This window comes from Physeter macrocephalus, chromosome 2, assembly GCF_002837175.3.
Source record: "Physeter macrocephalus isolate SW-GA chromosome 2, ASM283717v5, whole genome shotgun sequence".
In the NCBI taxonomy this organism is placed as follows: domain Eukaryota; kingdom Metazoa; phylum Chordata; class Mammalia; order Artiodactyla; family Physeteridae; genus Physeter; species Physeter macrocephalus.
Window position 1 is genome coordinate 21,572,692 of NC_041215.1, and position 18,702 is coordinate 21,591,393.

The 18,702-nt window shown below is 44.9% G+C and overlaps 1 protein-coding gene across 1 annotated transcript in view; it reads left to right on the forward strand.

The window, feature by feature from the left end:
- Nucleotides 1-10,007, forward strand: part of LOC102990634 (zinc finger protein 555) — a 36,767-nt gene extending 26,760 nt beyond the window's left edge. Inside the window, 4 exon segments of the mRNA XM_007109278.4 lie at nt 6,768-6,894; nt 7,328-7,511; nt 8,282-9,684; nt 9,687-10,007. Of these exon segments, the coding sequence (XP_007109340.2) occupies nt 6,768-6,894; nt 7,328-7,511; nt 8,282-9,684; nt 9,687-9,745 (1,773 nt within the window). The 3' untranslated portion in view covers nt 9,746-10,007.
- Nucleotides 10,008-18,702: the final 8,695 nt, after the last annotated feature.

The following is an 18,702-nucleotide window of genomic DNA, read 5'->3' on the forward strand; positions in this document are numbered from 1 at the left end:
TTTGCGGTACGCGGGCCTCTCACTGCTGTGGCCTCTCCCGTTGCCGAGCACAGGCTCCGGCTCCGGACGCGCAGGCCCAGCGGCCATGGCTCACGGGCCCAGCCGCTCTGAGGCATGTGGGATCTTCCCGGACCGGGGCACGAACCCGTGTCCCCTGCATCGGCAGGCAGACTCTCAACCACTGCGCCACCAGGGAAGCCCATGGCTGTGATTTCTGACTGCAAGAATAAAGCAAAGTCAACAGGACTGGGTACCTTTCTCCCTGCATTGAGACTGTCCTAAGCCCTTTTGTCTTGTCTGCCTTAGAGTCCCAGCTAAGCCCCTGGCTGGGCAATCAGCCTCTGAAGGTCATCCGAAATAGGTTTTCAAAAGAGCTTTTTAGCAAACTGAAAACTTCTACCTAAAATTCCAAAAGTATATCTTTACTTAAAGATTGCCTGTCTTTTTGTTTACCTCTTTTTTTAAAAAATAAATTCATTTATTTAGTTATTTATTTATTTTTGGCTGCATTGGGTCTTCATCACTTCGTGCGGGCTTTCTCTAGTTGCATTGAGCAGGGGCTACTCTTCATTGCCGTGCGCGGGCTTCTCATTGCGGTGGCTTCTCTTGTTGCAGAGCACAGGCTCTAGGCGTGTGGACTCAGTAGTTGTGGCTCGTGGGCTTAGTTGCTTCACGGCATGTGGGATCTTCATGGATCAGGGCTTGAACCTGTATCCCCTGCATTGGCAGGCAGATTCTTAACCACTGCACCACCAGGGAAGTCCCTGTTTACCTCTTTTTGAACCTCCAGTGGGTAAAAGTCAGTAAAAAATCACTTATGGAGACCTAATCTTGTTTCTGATACTTAGGGTTCAAATTCCAACCCAGGCACCAGTTGGAAACAGCAAGGAAGCTGTGTCTCATTTTTCTTTGCCCTGATGGGGATGATCTCTCTAGCATTTATAAAATTACAAGCAGATACCATTAGTATCCATTTTTACCATCCAAGCAGGTGCAGTAGCCACAAAACACAATCATTTTAAGTAAAGAAAAAGAAATTTCTCCTCCCCTTTTTTTCCCTCATTGCAATCAAACCTTGTGTTCATTTCCAAGGGCTGCCATAACAAATTACCACAATGTTGGTGTTCTCTCACATTTCTGGAGGCTGAAGTCTGAAATGAAGGTGTTGGCAGTATCATGCTCCCTCAGAATTCTCTAGGGTCCTCGGGTCATTTCCTGTCTCTTATAGCTTCTGTATCCCCAGGCATTCCATTGCTTGTGGCAGCATGATTCCAGTCTCTACGTCCATCTTCTTCCTCTGCTGCCTTCTCTGTGTGGCTCTGTCTTCACATGGCATTTTCCCCATCTCCTGTGGACACCCATCATTGGATTAGGGCCCATCCTAATGACCTCATCTTAGATTGATTACATCTGCAAAGACCCTATTTCCAAGTAAGGTCACATGTTTCAGCTCTAGGAACTGGTTTAACTTTTTTTCTCCTGATGCAGTACAATCTTTTAACATTTTTTGCCTATCCAAAGCTCACTTTTGGGAACTTGCCGGCCCTTTCTTCTCCTGCCTGGAAGAGAGAGCAAAAATCAAAGGTGTCACCTGTGCTGAACTTTTATTTTCTTCTCACTTGGCCTCCATGGCCACAGGCAGCTGGTATATCCAGTGAGCTGGCCCTCCTGGAGTTGGATTGCTTATTTTTACCTCAGTCAACTTTTTTTTTTTTTTTGGGCCCCGGCACGGCTTGTGGGATCTTAGTTGCCCGACCAGGGATGGAACCCAGGCTCCAGCAGTGAAAGCGCCGAGTCCTAACCACTGGACAGCCAGGGAATTCCCATACCTCATTCAACTTTTAGCCTCACACCAGGCAGCTCAGCTGCCCTTTCATACCCCGGATGACTCCATAGCTACCCTGCCACAAAGGTTTGCCATCCCCTCCCCCTTCACCCTCCCACTTCCCAGACAGTGCTTTTGCTATATTTTAGTGAATCGGGGTTGCTCTAGCAAATCCCAGTTCTAATGTGTCTGGTGTCCCCAAGACCACCCCTAGGTCCTGCAGGTAGGACTCACGTGACAGCGTATAGTTGGAGTCATGACTATGATTTGTTACAACAAACGCACACAGCAGAATCAACAAAGGGGAAAGGCACATGAGGAGAAATCTGAAGGAAACCAGGTGCAGGCTTTTAAGAGTCCTTTCCCAGTGGAGTCGCACATAACACACCTGATAGCCCCAGCGATGAGTTGTGACAGCATGTGAAATACCATCTACCGGAGGCTCATTGGGGACTCAGTTCACCGGGGGTTTTTATCAGCTCACAGCTGATCATGCGAGCATTCTCTGCACAACAGGGACCCAAAGCCCTGACTCCCAGGCGAAAAGCAGGTGCTCAGCAGTAACAGTGTTGTCTGCACAGTCAGAGACAGGGAGTAATAATTAGGGTAATGTGAAACCTTCAGAAATTAAAGTTCCCACACACTGGCCAAGGCCAACCTTGCCAGCAGTCACTGCCAAGGATAAAGTTAAGGTTTGCAATGTCAACTCCTTTCCTGCACACTTGGTAGAGGAAACACTACAGATAACTGTACGGAGAGCATCTCACCTCCAGAAGCTCCAGAAGCTCCTGTTCCCTGTACAGTAGGGATATTCCCGTTATGCTGCTACTCTGTTGAATATGTACTAAATACTGGCATCAGGATTATTACATGAGAGTGTTTTCTTTCCCTGCTCATGGAAGTCAGTGGGTTGATGAACTTTTTAAAAAACCATGGCTTAAGGGAGGCATGCAGCTCAGTGGTCCCTGTGCTTAGGGGTTGGCCTGACACACTCATGTGCCCACCAGGGGAGGGACATGGACGTGAGAGAAATTGAGAGTGCAGCCTCTAGGATGGTTTGTGTGGAATCAGTGTCTCCTGGAATTTGAGGCAAGGGAGTGTTTCCTTTGTAGGAAAGCACCGCTGAATCCTCTATGTATTTTATACTCAAGGCTAAATTTGCTGTCAGATGTTTTCTTTTTTAAATTAATTAATTAATTTCTTTTTGTCTGCATTTGGTCTTCGTTGCTGCACGTGGGCTTTTCTCTAGTTGTGGCGACCAGGGGCTACTCTTCGTTGTGGTGCGTGGGCTTCCCATTGCGGTGGCTTCTTTTGTTGTGGAGCATGGGCTCTAGGCACGCGGGCCTCAGTAGTTGTGGCTTGTGGGCTCTAAGCACACGGGCTCAGTAGTTGTGGCTCATGGGCTTAGTTGCTCCGCGGCATGTGGGAAAGGACTTCAAGAACCCCAGTGGCAGGCCCCTCTGCCACTCTCCAAATATGACCAATATGTTGAGTATGTTGAATTACGTGAAGATATATATAATTATATATAATTATGTGTGTATATATGTATATATTTGTTTCTTAGATTTTTAGGTGCCAGTTTGCAGTCTTATCTCAAATGGTTATTTTACTGTTCTCCCTTACTCTGCCCTGCAGCCATCCATTCATATATATGTATAGCGATATCAACGTGTATATACACACACGTGAAAATCTCTGCCCCCCATATATATATACATATATATACCCCTCCAAATCCCCTTGCTCTGCCACATTTTCCTCAGTAATTATATTTGATTTGCTTATTTACTGCTTTCCTCCAAAAGAATTTAAGATCCACGTGGTTCAGAATTTTTGTTTTGTTAGTGCTGTAGCCCTAGTGCCTGCAAGTACTGTAACCTAAATAAATTTTACTAAATGAAAGAGCCAGAGGTCAGGTCTTCAAACAAAGCATTTTTGCATGGGCACGGGGCTTTGTCAGGAGAAGCAGTGTGAGATGTAAGGATGGAATAGGATGCTTCTGTTGGCTGCTCTCCGCAGTGCCTGGCAGAAGCTAGCTTATCTCCTCATCACAGTGGGAAGTAACAGTCACACTAGCAAAACAACTGTCAGGTGTGTGTGAAAGAAGGGCAAGTGTGCCAAGCTGGCATGATGTTATTAATTCACTGTTCTGCATTTCCTCTGCTGTGAACTCGTTTTAATCATGTCTGCTTTACAGAGTTATTATAAGTATATATGAGCTAATGCGTGCAAAGCTCTTTGTCTCATATAATGTGTGCTCAATGGCACATTTAAAAAATTAATATTGTAATATAACAAAAAAATTTTTTAAAAAAGAACGAAAAAATTCCTACAAAAACAAAAAAAAAGAAAAAAATTAATATCGTAAAGTGTTAAATATTTGATGGTTTCAAGCTAGGTGTGTTGGGAGTCCCTGTCTTAGTCAGCTGGGGCAACTGTAAGCTGTGTGGCTTATACACAGCAGACCTTTGTTTCTCACAGTTCTGGAGGCTGAAAGTCCAAGATCAAGACAGCAGCAGATTCGGTGTCTGGTGAGAGTCTGCTTCCTGGTTCGTAGGTGTCCGTCTTCTCACTGTGTCCTCACACAGCAGAAGGGTCCAGGGAGCTCTCTGGGGTCCTTTTTATAAGGGCAAATCCCATTCCTGGCCACCTCCAAACACCATCACATTGGAGATTAGGTTTTGACGTGAATTTTGGGGGAACACAAACCTTCAGTCTGTAGCAGTCCCCATGACCACCCTAGGTTCAGAGATTCACTAGGAGGCCTCCCAGGCTTCGGTGTATAGTCTGCTCATGGCTGTGATTTCTTTTTTTTTTTTTTTTTGCGGTACGCGGGCCTCTCACTGCTGTGGCCTTGGGTTGGCAGGCGGATTCTCAACCACTGTGCCACCAGGGAAGCCCACTGTCAGATGTTTTTTATGTTAAAGTCCTTTGCAAAGTAAGACTCTTAACCTTATCCTCAAGGTCAGCAAGAGTACTCTTTTATGGGTCTGGTAGAAGAGCTGTTTTGGCATCATGTAACGTGTGTGTGTGTGTGTGTGTGTGTGTGTGTGTGTGTGTGAACTCAGAATTGGTGGGCAGCAGCACTGGCTCAGGAGTGTAGGGAACATATGCAGTTTTGACTTCCTATTTTCATGACAATACACAGAGGAAAAGAGTAGAAACTGAGCTAGTGATAACTATTACACAAAAATGTTAAAATTAATTAACTTCTTCAAAAGAAATATTTCATTCAGCCAGTTGGACTGTCCTGATGGCCTGGAGTTCTTTAAGACAGTATGGCTTGGATGGTCCTAGAGTCTGTCATACAGAGTGAAGTAAGTCAGAAAGAGAAAAACAAATACCATATGCTGACACATATATATATATGGAATCTAGAGAAAAAAAAAGGTTCTGAAGAACCTAGGGGCAGGACAGGAATAAATATGCAGACGTAGAGAATGGACTTGAGGACACGGGGAGGGGGAATGGTAAGCTGGGACGAAGTGAGAGAGTAGCATGGACTTATATACACTACTAAATGTAAAATAGATAGCTAGTAGGAAGCAGCCGTATAGCACAGGGAGATCAGCTCTGTGCTTTGTGACCACCTAGAGGGGGGTGGGTTAGGGTGGGAGGGAGACGCAGGAGGGAGGAGTTATGGGGGTATATGTATACGTATAGCCAATTCACTTTGTTATACAGCAGAAACTAACACACCATTGTAAAGCAATTATACTCCATTAAATATGTTTTTAAAAATGAATTAAAAAGTAATAAAAATAAAATAAAATAAACCTGCGTAAGGGGATCAAGGTGAAGGTGGAGTATATATCCAGTAGGCCCATCTGAGAAGGTGATATCAGAATGAAGATTTGTATAAAACGGTGGCACAGTCCTTACAGATACCGGAGGGCAGAGCTCTCTCTAAGCAGAGGAAATAAGAACATGGTCAAGGCCCTTAGTTGGGCGGCAACCTCGGTATTTTTGAGGAATACCAAGAACCAGGGTGGTAGAGCTGTGAGTGGCAGGAGATGAGGTTGTGTGGACAGGACAAGGGCAGATCAAATGGAGCCTTCAGATTAGAGTAAAAAGCTGGAATTTCATTCTGACTGAATAAATCCATTGGAGGATTTTCAGCAGAAAAGTCACTTTCCATGACCTGATTTACATTTTAATCAGATTACCTGAGCTCTTGACTTGGGGGTGGGCAACATGAGAAGCAGAGAAACCAATTAGGAGTCTAAATGGGGGTCTTGGACTAGAAAAGTAATGGTGAACATGATGAACTGATTAAAATCTAGGAGACGCAGGAGGGAGGAGTTATGGGGGTATATGTATACGTATAGCCAATTCACTTTGTTATACAGCAGAAACTAACACACCATTGTAAAGCAATTATATTCCAATAAAGATGTTAAAAAAAAAAAGACAATATGGCTAGCAGGCCCTTGCAGCAAGTTGGGTTCCCACAGGCCCACGGGCCTCTCATATTTGGTGGCGGAAAGAGAAGGAAAAGTTCCCAGTCCTTCATTGTGTTTGTATTCCTTAAACCTCATCCAGGTTGACCTTGGGCTTCATGTGCTTATGGATGTTGTACAGTAGGAAGGAGCTAAAGTCACTTGTGTCACAAGGGATTGATGGGTCTTAAAATGCAAGTATTATTTCATTTGTATAGCATTTTTTTCGTTTCTCCAATGTGGTCTAAACCCTTTGGTTAGAGAAGAATAAGACTTGAATGGTCACAGTAAAAATGTAGAGATAAGTTCAGTGTGTTAGTGCTGTTAAATCTATGAGGATAATCTATGATTGTGGACATAAAGTAGGAGGTGTGATGACTGAATCACAGAGTAGATGTTAGGTGACCATGGAATCTTATTTGAACTTCCTGTGACTTGAGTCCAGTTGTTCAATGCTGTGAGTCTCACCCATGCTCCTGTACATATCTTGGGTGTTTCAGAACTCGGTGGTCTTTGAGGATGTGGCCGTGGACTTCACTCTGGAGGAGTGGGCTTTACTGGATTCTGCTCAGAGGGAGCTCTACAGAGATGTGATGCTGGAAAACTTCAGAAACCTGGCCTCAGTGGGTAAGAATGACATATTCCCTCATGTAGTCGTTTAGAGACAAGCATTTCTGGCACATCACTGTTTCAAGAATTGGACTGTGGAAAGGGAATATGTTAACTAATAAGACAGACATGGTCATAACCATCATAGAGCTAGAATCTGATAGTTTCTCCCCATGAGACTGAGAATCTGTATATTAAACTGAGTCTTTCTTTCTGTAAAGAAAGCTCCCTTAGCATCATTGGTGGATATAGATTTCATGGGGCCTTAGGGGGCCCAGTGAGGTCTGTTTTTGAACCATATGAGAATTTTACTGTGTTTATTAAAGTGCTTACCATTTTGACCCCTTATACTTGTTATTAATGAAGTCTTGACATAGCTAAACTCCTCAGTGTCCTTTTTGGCTAACAGGTACCTCCTTTCTTGTAAGATATGTTCCCTTTTTGCTTTCAGATGATGAGACTCAATTTAAGGCCAATGGGTCAGTTTCTCAGCAGGATATTTATGGGAATAAAATATCCAAGGAGCATAAAATATCAAAGTTCACTGGAAATGATTCCTTGGCCTCCGTCTTAGGAAAAATTTGGGAAGAACTCAGCCTTGAAGATCAGCACATAGATCAAGGGAGATATCTGAGGTGAGTTGCACTCATGAGACAAAGCAGTATTCCAGGAGGGAATCTTAGGATGTCATAAAGTTTAAAAAGCAAACAAACAAAACACATGTAAGCCTAGATCAAATTTGTTTATTCATAGAGATTTTCACGATGATTTTTTTTCTTAAATGCGACATTGATGTTGTGTGATAGAAACAGCTGAAAACAATCAACAGAAGAGCCCATGTTTAAGAAACATTGTTTTTGTAATCGTTGTGGTTGAGCCCCCTTCTGTGGCATTGAGTTCATTCCACTTTAAAAGAAGTCAGATAGGGCTTCCCTGGTGGCGCAGCGGTTGGGAATCCGCCTGCCAGTGCAGGGGACATGGGTTCGAGCCCTGGTTGGGGAAGATCCCACATGCTGTGGAGCAACTAAACCCGTGTGCCACAACTACTGAGCCTGCGGTCTAGAGCCTGTGAGCCACAACTCCTGAGCCCGCGTGCCACAATTACTGAAGCCCGTGCACCTAGAGCCCGTGCTCCGCAGCAAGAGAAACCACCGCAGTGAGAAGCCCACGCACTGCAACGGAGAGTAGCCCCCGCTCACCGCAACTAGAGAAAAGCCCTCGCGCAGCAATGAAGACCCAACGCAGCAAAAAATAAATAAATAAATAAATAAATAAATCTATTAAAAAAAAAAAGTCGGGGAGAAAATCTGTCCATCCACTGAAATTGGTGAAAATGTAATTCTCATACTTACTAATAAATCATTATTAATCAAACCATTGATAACATGCTTCTCATTTTTAACAGAAATCATGTGGTGGAGAGACTCCATGAAAGTAATGATCAATGTGGGGATGGCTTCATTCAGACTCCAAATCTTAACCTGTACCAGAAAACTCTTACTGGAGTAAAAAGGTATGAATGCAGTACAGATGGAAAAGTCTTCACGCATCACTCATCCCTCAAGAGTCACATCACTGTTTGCACTGGACACAAACCGTATCAGTGTCAGGAATGTGGGCAGGCCTATAGTTGTCGTTCACACCTAAGGACGCATGTGAGAACCCACAGTGGAGAGAGACCCTATGTGTGTAAGTTATGTGGAAAAACTTTTCCTCGTACTTCTTCCCTCAACCGGCATATAAGGATTCATACTGCGGAGAAAAGCTATGAATGTCAGCAATGTGGGAAAGCCTTCATTGATTTTTCAAGTCTTACTAGTCATGTGAGAACTCATACTGGAGAGAAGCCATATAAATGTAAGGAATGTGGGAAAGCTTTCAGTTATTCCTCAACTTTTCGAAGACACATGATAACACACACTGGAGAGAAGCCCTATAAATGTATGGAATGTGGGGAAGCCTTCAGTTATTCCTCAACTTTTCGAAGACACATGATATCACACACTGGGGAGACACCACATAAATGTAAGGAATGTGGGGAAGCCTTCAGTTATTCCTCGGCTTTTCGAAGGCACATGATAACACACACGGGAGAGAAGCCCTATGAATGTAAACAGTGTGGGAAAACCTTCATTTATCTCCAATCCTTTCGAAGGCATGAAAGGATTCACACTGGAGAGAAACCCTATGAATGCAAGCAATGTGGAAAAGCCTTCATTTATCCCCAGTCATTTCGAAGGCATGAAAGGACGCATGGTGGAGAAAAACCCTATGAATGTAACCAGTGTGGCAAGGCATTCAGCCACCCCTCATCCTTTCGAGGACACATGAGAGTGCACACTGGAGAGAAACCTTACGAGTGCAGGCAGTGTGGAAAAACTTTCAACTGGCCCATATCCTTGCGAAAACATACGAGAACACACACTAAAGAGAAACCCTACGAATGTAAGCAATGTGGGAAAGCCTTTAGTTTGTCTGCTTGCTGTCAAGAGCACGTGAGAATGCATCCTGGAGATAATTCATATGAATGCAAGCTCTGTGGGAAAGCTTTCAGTTGCCACATCTCCTTACAAAGACACATGAGAAGGCACACTGCCGAGAAGCTTTATGAATGCCAGCAATGTGGGAAAGCCTTCAGCTGGCCTGAACTTTTGCAACAGCACGTGAGGACACACACTGCAGAGAAACCTTACGAATGTAAGGAATGTGGTAAAGTCTTCAAATGGCCCTCATCTTTACCAATACATATGAGAATGCACACTGGAGAGAAACCATATGAATGTAAGCAGTGTGGGAAGGCCTTCAGTTGTTCCTCATCCTTAAGAAGACATGTGAGGATACATACTACCAAGAAACACTACATATGTAAATCGGGAAATCCTCCTGCAAATGAATTCATGCACAGTGCTTCAGAAAATTCACATCAGGAGAGAAATCTTACAAAAGTTGTAAACCTGGTATTGCCTTTTTGAGTCCTTCATCTCTAAAGTGGACCCATAGGGAGTGTATTTCCAGTTCTTTTGCAAATAAACATTTAGATGAAAATTAACTGTTGAAGTACTCTTTTGGCTACAGTACATAAATTTTGCAGGAAGTGTTTTTTCTTATGTTTTAGGAAATAAAACATTTATGATTTGTTGGACTCATGGGTGATTTGAAGGGTATTTTTAATATATAAGTAGTTTTAATATGTTAGTTCTTTAAATTGTCCTTTAAGGGGTTATTGGAACAATGACACTGTGGTATTTGTTTGGATTTTCCTACTGGCTTAATGTGGCAGATACTGGATAATCAACCATTATATGTTTTCCACCATGGATTGAGAGAATCTTTATTTGTTTATTTAGGCCAGTGGAGCCTTATTCTGTTTTTCTTCTAAATAGTTGGCAGAAATTTGTAATTATGCAGCGTTCTTCCAAGTGTACAGTCTCATGTGAATTGTTACTTTCAGCTTTGCCCTTTGCTTTGTCCTTGCTTGTGATAGTGAATTAAACGGTGGGTTTTTACTTAAGAGACGCTTGTGATATGACCATGAGATACAGAGTTCTGGATTATGTTACGTCAGCATGGGTAATGTTAGGAGCTACAGTTCCCAGAATCCCTTCCCTTTATGATTCTGTGTTCGAATTTACCAGTAGCCTATTGGCATGAAATTTGGAAGGCAGAAATGAAGCCATTACTAAGTTTTTGCAGCCACATTAAAGTATGAGAGAGAGATGCATAGGGGCTACTTGGAAACCAGCTTTCAGCCCGTTTTCCTGATTGTTGGCCTTACCAATCAGGAGTATCATCAAAAGAAATGCCAATTACTTGATTTCTATTTTTCTCAGAGTTATAGGCTTCCATAAATACCTCCAAGAGCTTGGTGTCAGGGATTCAGTCATGTGGTCAGGCACTCACAATTTGGATTTTCCTACAAACCCTAATATGTCCTGCAGACCACTAATTCAGACTCATGTTTAGTGATCTCTGATGCTGTGATTCCACTCTTCTCTAGATGTTAACATATTTTACAAGGTCTAATTTGTATAGCGAACTCTTTGTTCTCAAAACTTTTAGTGACTCTCTGATCGTGATTCTACCACAAAAGCTACAATGTTGCAGGAAAACAAAACAACCCGTGGGACTTTGTTAAGGTATTGTATTTTTTTTTCTTTTTCCTTTTTTTTTTTCCGGCTGCACCATGTGGCACGAAGAACTTCCCTGACCAGGGATCAGACCTGTGCCCTCTGCAGTGGAAGTGCAGAGTCTTAACCACTGCACCACTAGGGAAGTCCTACTGTATTTTTAAATGCGCTGACTCAGTCCTACGTGAGAACAAACATATTCCTCGTGAATTTGGGGAGATGTCTGTTAGAGCTGAATGCAGTTCCTTGATATGGGTTTAATTATTATGTTTGATTCTAAGTCACTAAAAACAGTGTTTATTTTCAAGAAAAATCTTCTGTAAGTATGTCTTAGAAATATCTTGTTTACTGTGTTTCCAAATCACTTGTATACTAACTTTATTAGTTTCCTAGGGCTTCTGTAACAAAGCACCACACAACTGGGTGGCTAGGGCAACAGAAATTTTTGTCTCACTGTTCTGGAGCAGAAGTCCAAAGTTAAGATGTTGGGAGGACCATGCTTCCTCTGAAAGTGCTAAGGAAGGATGTGTTCCAGCACTCTCCTAGCTTCTGTTAGCTCATTGGCTTGCAACAAGCATAACTAATCTTCTCATGGGGGCTTCCCTGGTGGCGCAGTGGTTAAGAATCCGCCTGCCAATGCAGGGGACATGGATTCAAGCCCTGGTCCAGGAAGATCCCACATGCTGCGGAGCAACTAAGCCTGTGCGTCACAACTACTGAGCCCACATGCCACAGCTGCTGGAGCCCACGCGCCTAGAGCCAGTGCTCCGCAACAAGAGAAGCCTGCGCACTGCAACGAAGAGTAGCCCCTGCTTGCAACTAGAGAAAGCCCATGCTCAGCAACAAAGACCCAACGCAGCGCCCCCCCCCAAAAAATCTTCACATGGCATTCTACTTGTGCATGCCTGTCTCTTCATATGGCATTCTTTTTATAAGGACACCATACGTATTGGGTTAGGGCCCATCCTATTCTAGTATGACCTCGTCTTAACTAATTATATCTGCAACAACCATATTTTCAAATAAGGTCACATTCTGAGATACTGGAACTTTTAACATACGAATTTTGGGGGGAACACAGTTCAACCTGTAATACTAATAAATGTTATTATTTTTCATATACTGAGAATATGTTAAAGTATTCCATTGCAATTATGGATTTTAAATCAACTAATATTGTTAAGCATTATACAGTCTGAGACAATATTAGCTGGCATATACAAGTTAAGGTGTTTTTTGTCATATAAACATTTTTATTACATACTTAAACATCTGTCATTAAATGGATTGCTTATTCATTGTTAATAATAAAAGCTTAAATAATGGTTTTGTCAGTGGTCTCTAGCCAGAAGCCACCAGGACCACATTGGTTTGACCAAAGAAAATTGGATGTATTGAGTTAAAGCAATTTGAATGAATGCACAGACAGTGGGATGTACCAGTCAGAGGTTGTTTGGAAGAATATATTTTCCGATTTGGGCTGGTGTTTGGTGAGTGTAGAAAGCATAAGTAATTGAGGTTGGCTAAAACTAATTGGTAGAACAGAAGCAGTCAGTTATTTTTATTAAAGAGCAGTTGATGTCTAATCTCTAATTTTTTTTCCGTGCTTAGGTTTTCATAGCACTCCATAGTTTGATGTGATTTGACAATCATCTGTACCTCCTTCCCTCCTATCATTCAGATGATGACAAGCACAGGGAGCACAGAGTTGCCCAAACTCATGTAGCTCATAAAAATGGAATGTCAGGTTTGAAGGTTTTAGTGTTGCTTAATCTTTATTGGGAAGTGTTGGACATGTAACACTGGAAGGCAAGTGTGATTTCTGAATTTTAGAAAAATGGCATCAAGTTTTACAAAAAGACCCCTAACAAAGGAAGGCTTTCCTTTTATGAGATGTGGATAGGACAAGAGTATAGGAAACAAAACAGGTCAGTGATTATGGGTGGGGCATTTGAGAACAAATGGGCACCTGTGTTCTGGCGTGTTCATTTTGACTGTTGGTGTTATCTCTGCACTTATATAAGAACTCATGGCACTTCACTTAAAATAGTGAATTTTACTGCATGTGTATTAGAAATAATAGAAAAACAAAGCCTTCGTTTGCTAAGGGAATTTTAAAACTGAAGCTTGACACCCACCCCACCCCCATCTTGGGATCCTCAATAAATGCTGAAGGACCTGGAGGGGGCGGGGAGAAGGACTTGGGGCCAAACATTCTTGGAACTCGGTCTAAAGTTAGGGAACACCCGCAAGTACCACGTCTGTCAGCCTCGCACAACAGGAGAGAAGTGAAAGGGCTCCTGGAAACTTTCTCCGAGTTTATGCCAGGTTCCTCAGTGAGATCTCTGGGAATGCTCTAGTCTGAACCATAAAAGTGCCCCTACAGTTCTCCCCAAGAGACCTGCCTGGGGGCATCTTAATCCTTGGGCATCAGCGTCATGCCTTTCCTGGGCCGGTCTGGAGGCCATCCAGCTGTAAAATTGCATCAGGCCGGGTCCTGTGACTTCTTGCTGGGAGACGTCATGAGGGTTCTACACTCCCGCTCGTGAAATGTTGCGGCAGCCGCATGGGTCTGGGAGATGACAAAAACACAGCAGTAGCAGAACCTGCGACAAAGCGACAGACGGCCTGTGGCCACAGCAACCCCCGCTTCCTCAGGAGCATCAGCTCAGCGCCTACAAGCTCCAAGGCGCACACCAATCTCAAAACCTCCAGGGACGTCAAAGGGACATCCAGCCATGGCCTGTCCGTCCACGCGCACACGCATACACCCACTGCCCCACGATCATCCACCACCAAAGGATTTAGGTTGCAGGTGCGCCAATCCCGCTCCAACTTCTCACTTCCAGTCGCGCCTCCTCCCCACCTCCCCTCTGGGTCTAGCCCCACCGCGGTGCATGCGGACTTCTACCAACGCCTGCGCTCAGCGTAGTCTCAGCCGCTGTGGCCTGTGGGAAATGGAGGTCTCAGAAGCCGACGCCCAGAGCCCCGCCCCCAGGCTCCTCCCGGCATGCAACGCGACCGCCTCTTAAACGCCGCTGGAGGCGCGGGGATCGCAGACTTCGCAGAAGTGCGCAGGTGCGCGGGGGTTAGGCGACTGAGAGGCCGCCCAGGGAAAGATGGAAGTCGGGTCACCACCTCTTGCGCATCAGCAAGACTTATCTCTGTGTCCTGGAGATGTGTAGCGCGCGCTCCCTAAGCGCCCATCCTCGGAGTCTCCGGGAGGACATTAGGGCCACCCAGGGCGGACGGAGTGGAGTCTACGGGCACATGAGACCAGCAGAGAGCGCTGCCGAGGGGACCACAGTGCAGGACACATGGCTGACAGTCGACAAGATAGACACCATTGCTGCCCGCATTGAGTTTCCAGTTGGAAAGCAAAGTGACAAAGGTAGTGATGAGTGTGTTGCTGATAGAATCCTCAGCAGTGTGGGAGGCTGGAACATCATAACCCAAGCCACGTCGGGCCCCTGACACTTCTTCCACAGGTTGGGTTCTTGTGGTTCTTAGGGAGAGAGGCGTTTTTGTACTGTGCAGGTTCAGAAAGTGTGAAGTCCCTGTTCCAGGAGGAGAGATAACAAGTGAAATTGATGACGTATCTGATGTTGGTTAGTTCTAAGTAAAGAGAGCTGTTGGGGAGTGGGGGAGTCGCAGAGGCCGTAGGCTGTGCATCTCTGGGAGTGTATTAGTTTCTCTGGAGACATCATCTTTGCCAGTGTGTCTGAATTTGTGTGTCTGTGTCTGAGTGTGTCCACGTGTATGTCCCAGTGACAAAGTGTCTGATTTTGTCATGCCACCACATGCATTTGTCTGGGAAAATTCAGGTGTTTGAGTGGTGGTTCCTGTGTCCTGACAGGAGTGCCGATTGTCTGTGCATCTCACTGCATGGATGACTGTAGTGTTTCTCTGTCTCTGGGTTTTCCCCAGTGTGTGTACTGAAATTTTTGAGATCTACTCTCTTAGTAACTTTTAAATACACAGTACAGTATTATTAACTATAGTCACCTTGCTGTTCATTACATCCCCATGACTTTGTGTGTGTGTGTGTCTATTCACTGCTTCATCTCCAGCATGTAGAACAGGACCTGGTACATAGGTGATCAATAAACTCTAGTTGAATGACCAGGTTCAGATACTTATATATTCACACACAAACAATGAGGGTTTTGTTCAGAGCTCATAACAGACCCATACAGTTCTCACCCCCTTCCCATGTGGCAGAGTGATGTCCCCTGGCACTCAAAACAAATCCCAAAGGAGGGTCTTTCAGCCGACCTGGTGAGGGAGGGGACCTCACAATGATGAGCCCTCACCGTGCATAACATTCGAAGGCACTCACCGTAAGAAACTGCCAAGGGGACATCACCACCACATGATAAGAGCCTGAGACCCTGAGAGTCAAGGGCCAACATCCCTTGTCAAGGATGCTCCAGCCAGCCACTCTGCTTTAGGTCTCTTCCAAGAACAGGCCCCTCACTACCTGACAATACAGAGGGTTTTGGTTGTCCCTTTGTTTTCAGGGAGGAACTGCATTGGGGCTGCCAAGGTGTGCAATCCCTCTTTAGCTGTCGTATCCTCTACTGAGTCTCAGCATCTGCTGTGGTTTCCTTAGCACCTAGCTGCCTTCCCAGTGGCAGCCATGGTCGAGGAAGGAAGGGAGGTTGAAGCCTCGGGAAACCTCCCAACCCCTCGCCTGGCCTCAGTACCTGGTTACTGGCTGGAGGCGGAAGTGAGGTCCAGTGAGGCCGGACTAGAAGGCAGAGATTTCCGCTACCTTTGGCCCTGCCTGGCGTCCTTTCAGGCTTTTCCGGAAAACCAGAGGCCGCAGCTACCAACATGGGAAGGATAATCCACTTGAACCTGGGTAGTTGACAGAGGTCAGAACGGCCAGCAGCCTCTGGAGGCAGCTGGTGGGTCGTGGAGGCCGCGTTGTGTTCTGGAAGCAGTGAGGGCCTGGAATCTAGTGGGCTGTCTTTCTTCCAGCTGCATTTTTCAAGGGGCTCAGGTTCCCTGGGGTGGTGTCCCAGGAAGTGAGTGAACTTGGAGGACAAAGGGGAGGGCTCTTTAAAGCCGGTCTGGAGCCTGCGAATGACTAGGGAGCCAGAGTCCAGGTGGCTCTAGGTGCGGACTGCGCATGTGCAGCCCTGAGCCCCAGCCCCGATTGCTCCTGACCCGTGGTGGTCGACTGCGACACGGGCTGTGATTGCGCATGCGGCGTCTGTGGGTCCAGTGTCGAGGCGGTGGTGAGACAGAGGTAGGCGTGGTGACCCTAGTACTTGCTGCTGAGCTGAAGATGATCGAGAGCCGGTTCCTCTGCCCTTGGCCCAAAGTTTGTTAGTAATTGTCCTGGGCCCTGGTTGCCCTTGTTTTCTGTTTCCGCTCACTGCCACATGGTATTGCTTAGGGGAAATATTCCCAAAATGGAGACAGGTGTGGATCCCTTAATGAAGTCTCTCAGCAAAAAGACACAGAAATGGGCTTGGGAAAGGAATTTGAGAGCTGAAATGGATTTATGATGCGGAAAAATCTCGTCACCGACCGCAGTTTTCCTTGCATCTACCGGGACATTTCCGAGAGCTTGTATAGGTATCATTCTGCTCATAGGAAAAGGCACATGCTAGGGTATAGCTGTGCAAATGACCATATTCCTTTCGAAAACTAGGGGGCAACTCTGATTTCCGGGATACAAAACTCTCATTGGACTATACTATAGTAGCAAAATGATAATGCCAAATATATAAGCCAATTTACAGTTCTTTTTTTTTTTTCTGTACGCGGGCCTCTCGCTTTTGTGGCCTCTCCCGTTGCGGAGCACAGGCTCCGGACGCGCAGGCTTAGCGGCCATGGCTCACGGGCCCAGCCGCTCCGCGGCATGTGGGGTCCTCCCGGACCGGGGCACGAACCCGTGTCCCCTGCATCGGCAGGCGGACTCTCAACCACTGCGCCACCAGGGAAGCCCCAATTTACAGTTCTTTCAAAAGAATTATAAACAGCCACACTCTGTGGCCCAAATAAATGATGGGACACTGATGACAGAAACCCTTTCCAATTCCTAAGTACATGTCACATGAGCTAAAGCTTTTAATTATTGCAAATTGAACCATGAGTAGAATTTTATTTTTCAAATTTTATTGAAGTATACTTGATTTACAATGTTGTATTACTGCTGTACAGCAAAGTGATTCAGTCATATATATATATTCTTTTTCATATTCTTTTCTATTGTGGTTTATCACAGGATATTGAATGTAGTTCTCTGTGCTATACGGTAGGACCTTGTTTATCCATACTATATATAATAGTTTGCACCTGCTAATCCCCAAATCCCCATCCTTCCCTTCCCCACCCCCTCCTCCTTGGCAACCACAAGTCTGTAGGATTTTATTTTTATGGAGACTCATTATTCTACTTCCCTTGAGCATTTCCTTTAGTAGTGTTTACTTAAGACACTAGATGATGGAATTATAAGTTAATGAACACATTCTCACTCACTGATGCCCCCCTGCCTTTCAGAGGAAAAATAAATACAGACTACACCCTCCTGCTTTCCCTATTATCTCTCTTATCATGGATTATTTTCCACCAAGACACATATTTCCATCTTTGATGCCAAATCAGAACTGCAAGGACTTGTTTCCTGCTTCTGCATTTAGAGTCTACCATGTGTGCCATGATTGGGCCTAATTTTGTTTTGAGCTTAGAATGGCTGGTGTATTAAGGAGGTTCAAAGACTAACATGCAGTGAAGAGCATGGTCTCAGGGCTAGAAGGTTTTGTTTTGAATCCTGATCCTGTCTTTACCACTTGCTAGCTTTGTAATCTGTAGGCCCCAGTTAACTCACAAAAGGAGATTAGAGTATCTACATTATAGTTTTGGAGGATTACCTCAATTTACATTAACTGAACTAATTTATGGGAAACAAAACAGTGGCAGATATATAGTAAATATACTAAAATGTTCACATGGTGAGAAAAAAGAATCAGCCTTTGAGATGGGGATCTACCTGGCCTGGTCTTCACTCCTAGGCTATAGTGTTCTCCTGAACAGAAAACTTTTTTTTTTTTTTAAATTTCTTGGCCGTGCCACGTGGTGGCAAACAGGATCCTAGTTCCATGACCAGGGATCGAAACTGCGCCCCCTGCAGTGGAAGTGCAGTCTTAACCACTGGACCACCAGGCAGGTCCCTTAAACAGAAACCATTTTAAACAACACTGTCATCAGACAAGGCCACTGGGTGTTATGTTATGGAGTAAGGCACAAGCAAGAGCACTCTGTGATCATGTCATCACACAGGATCAAAAAAATTATGCAAATCACAAAAATGATGAAATTTTCTCTTAGTCTAGCTAACAAAACTGACTTGTTTCCTTACAAGTTAATTCTAGCCCCAGTCCCTTTTTGCCTTCTAAACAAGAAATATTAAAATTCCCAGTCAGGAACTTCCCTGGTGGCACAGTGGTTGGGAATCCGCCTGCCAATGCAGGGGACACGGGTTCGAGCCCTGGTCCAGGAAGATCCCACACGCCGTGGAGCAACTAAGCCCATGCGCCACAACTACTGAGCCTGTGCTCTAGAGCCCGTGCTCCACAACAAGAGGAGCTACTGCAATGAGAAGCCCACTCACTGCAACAAAGAGTAGCCCCCACTCGCTGCAACTAGAGAAAGCCCGCGCACAGCAACGAAGACCCAATGCAGCCAA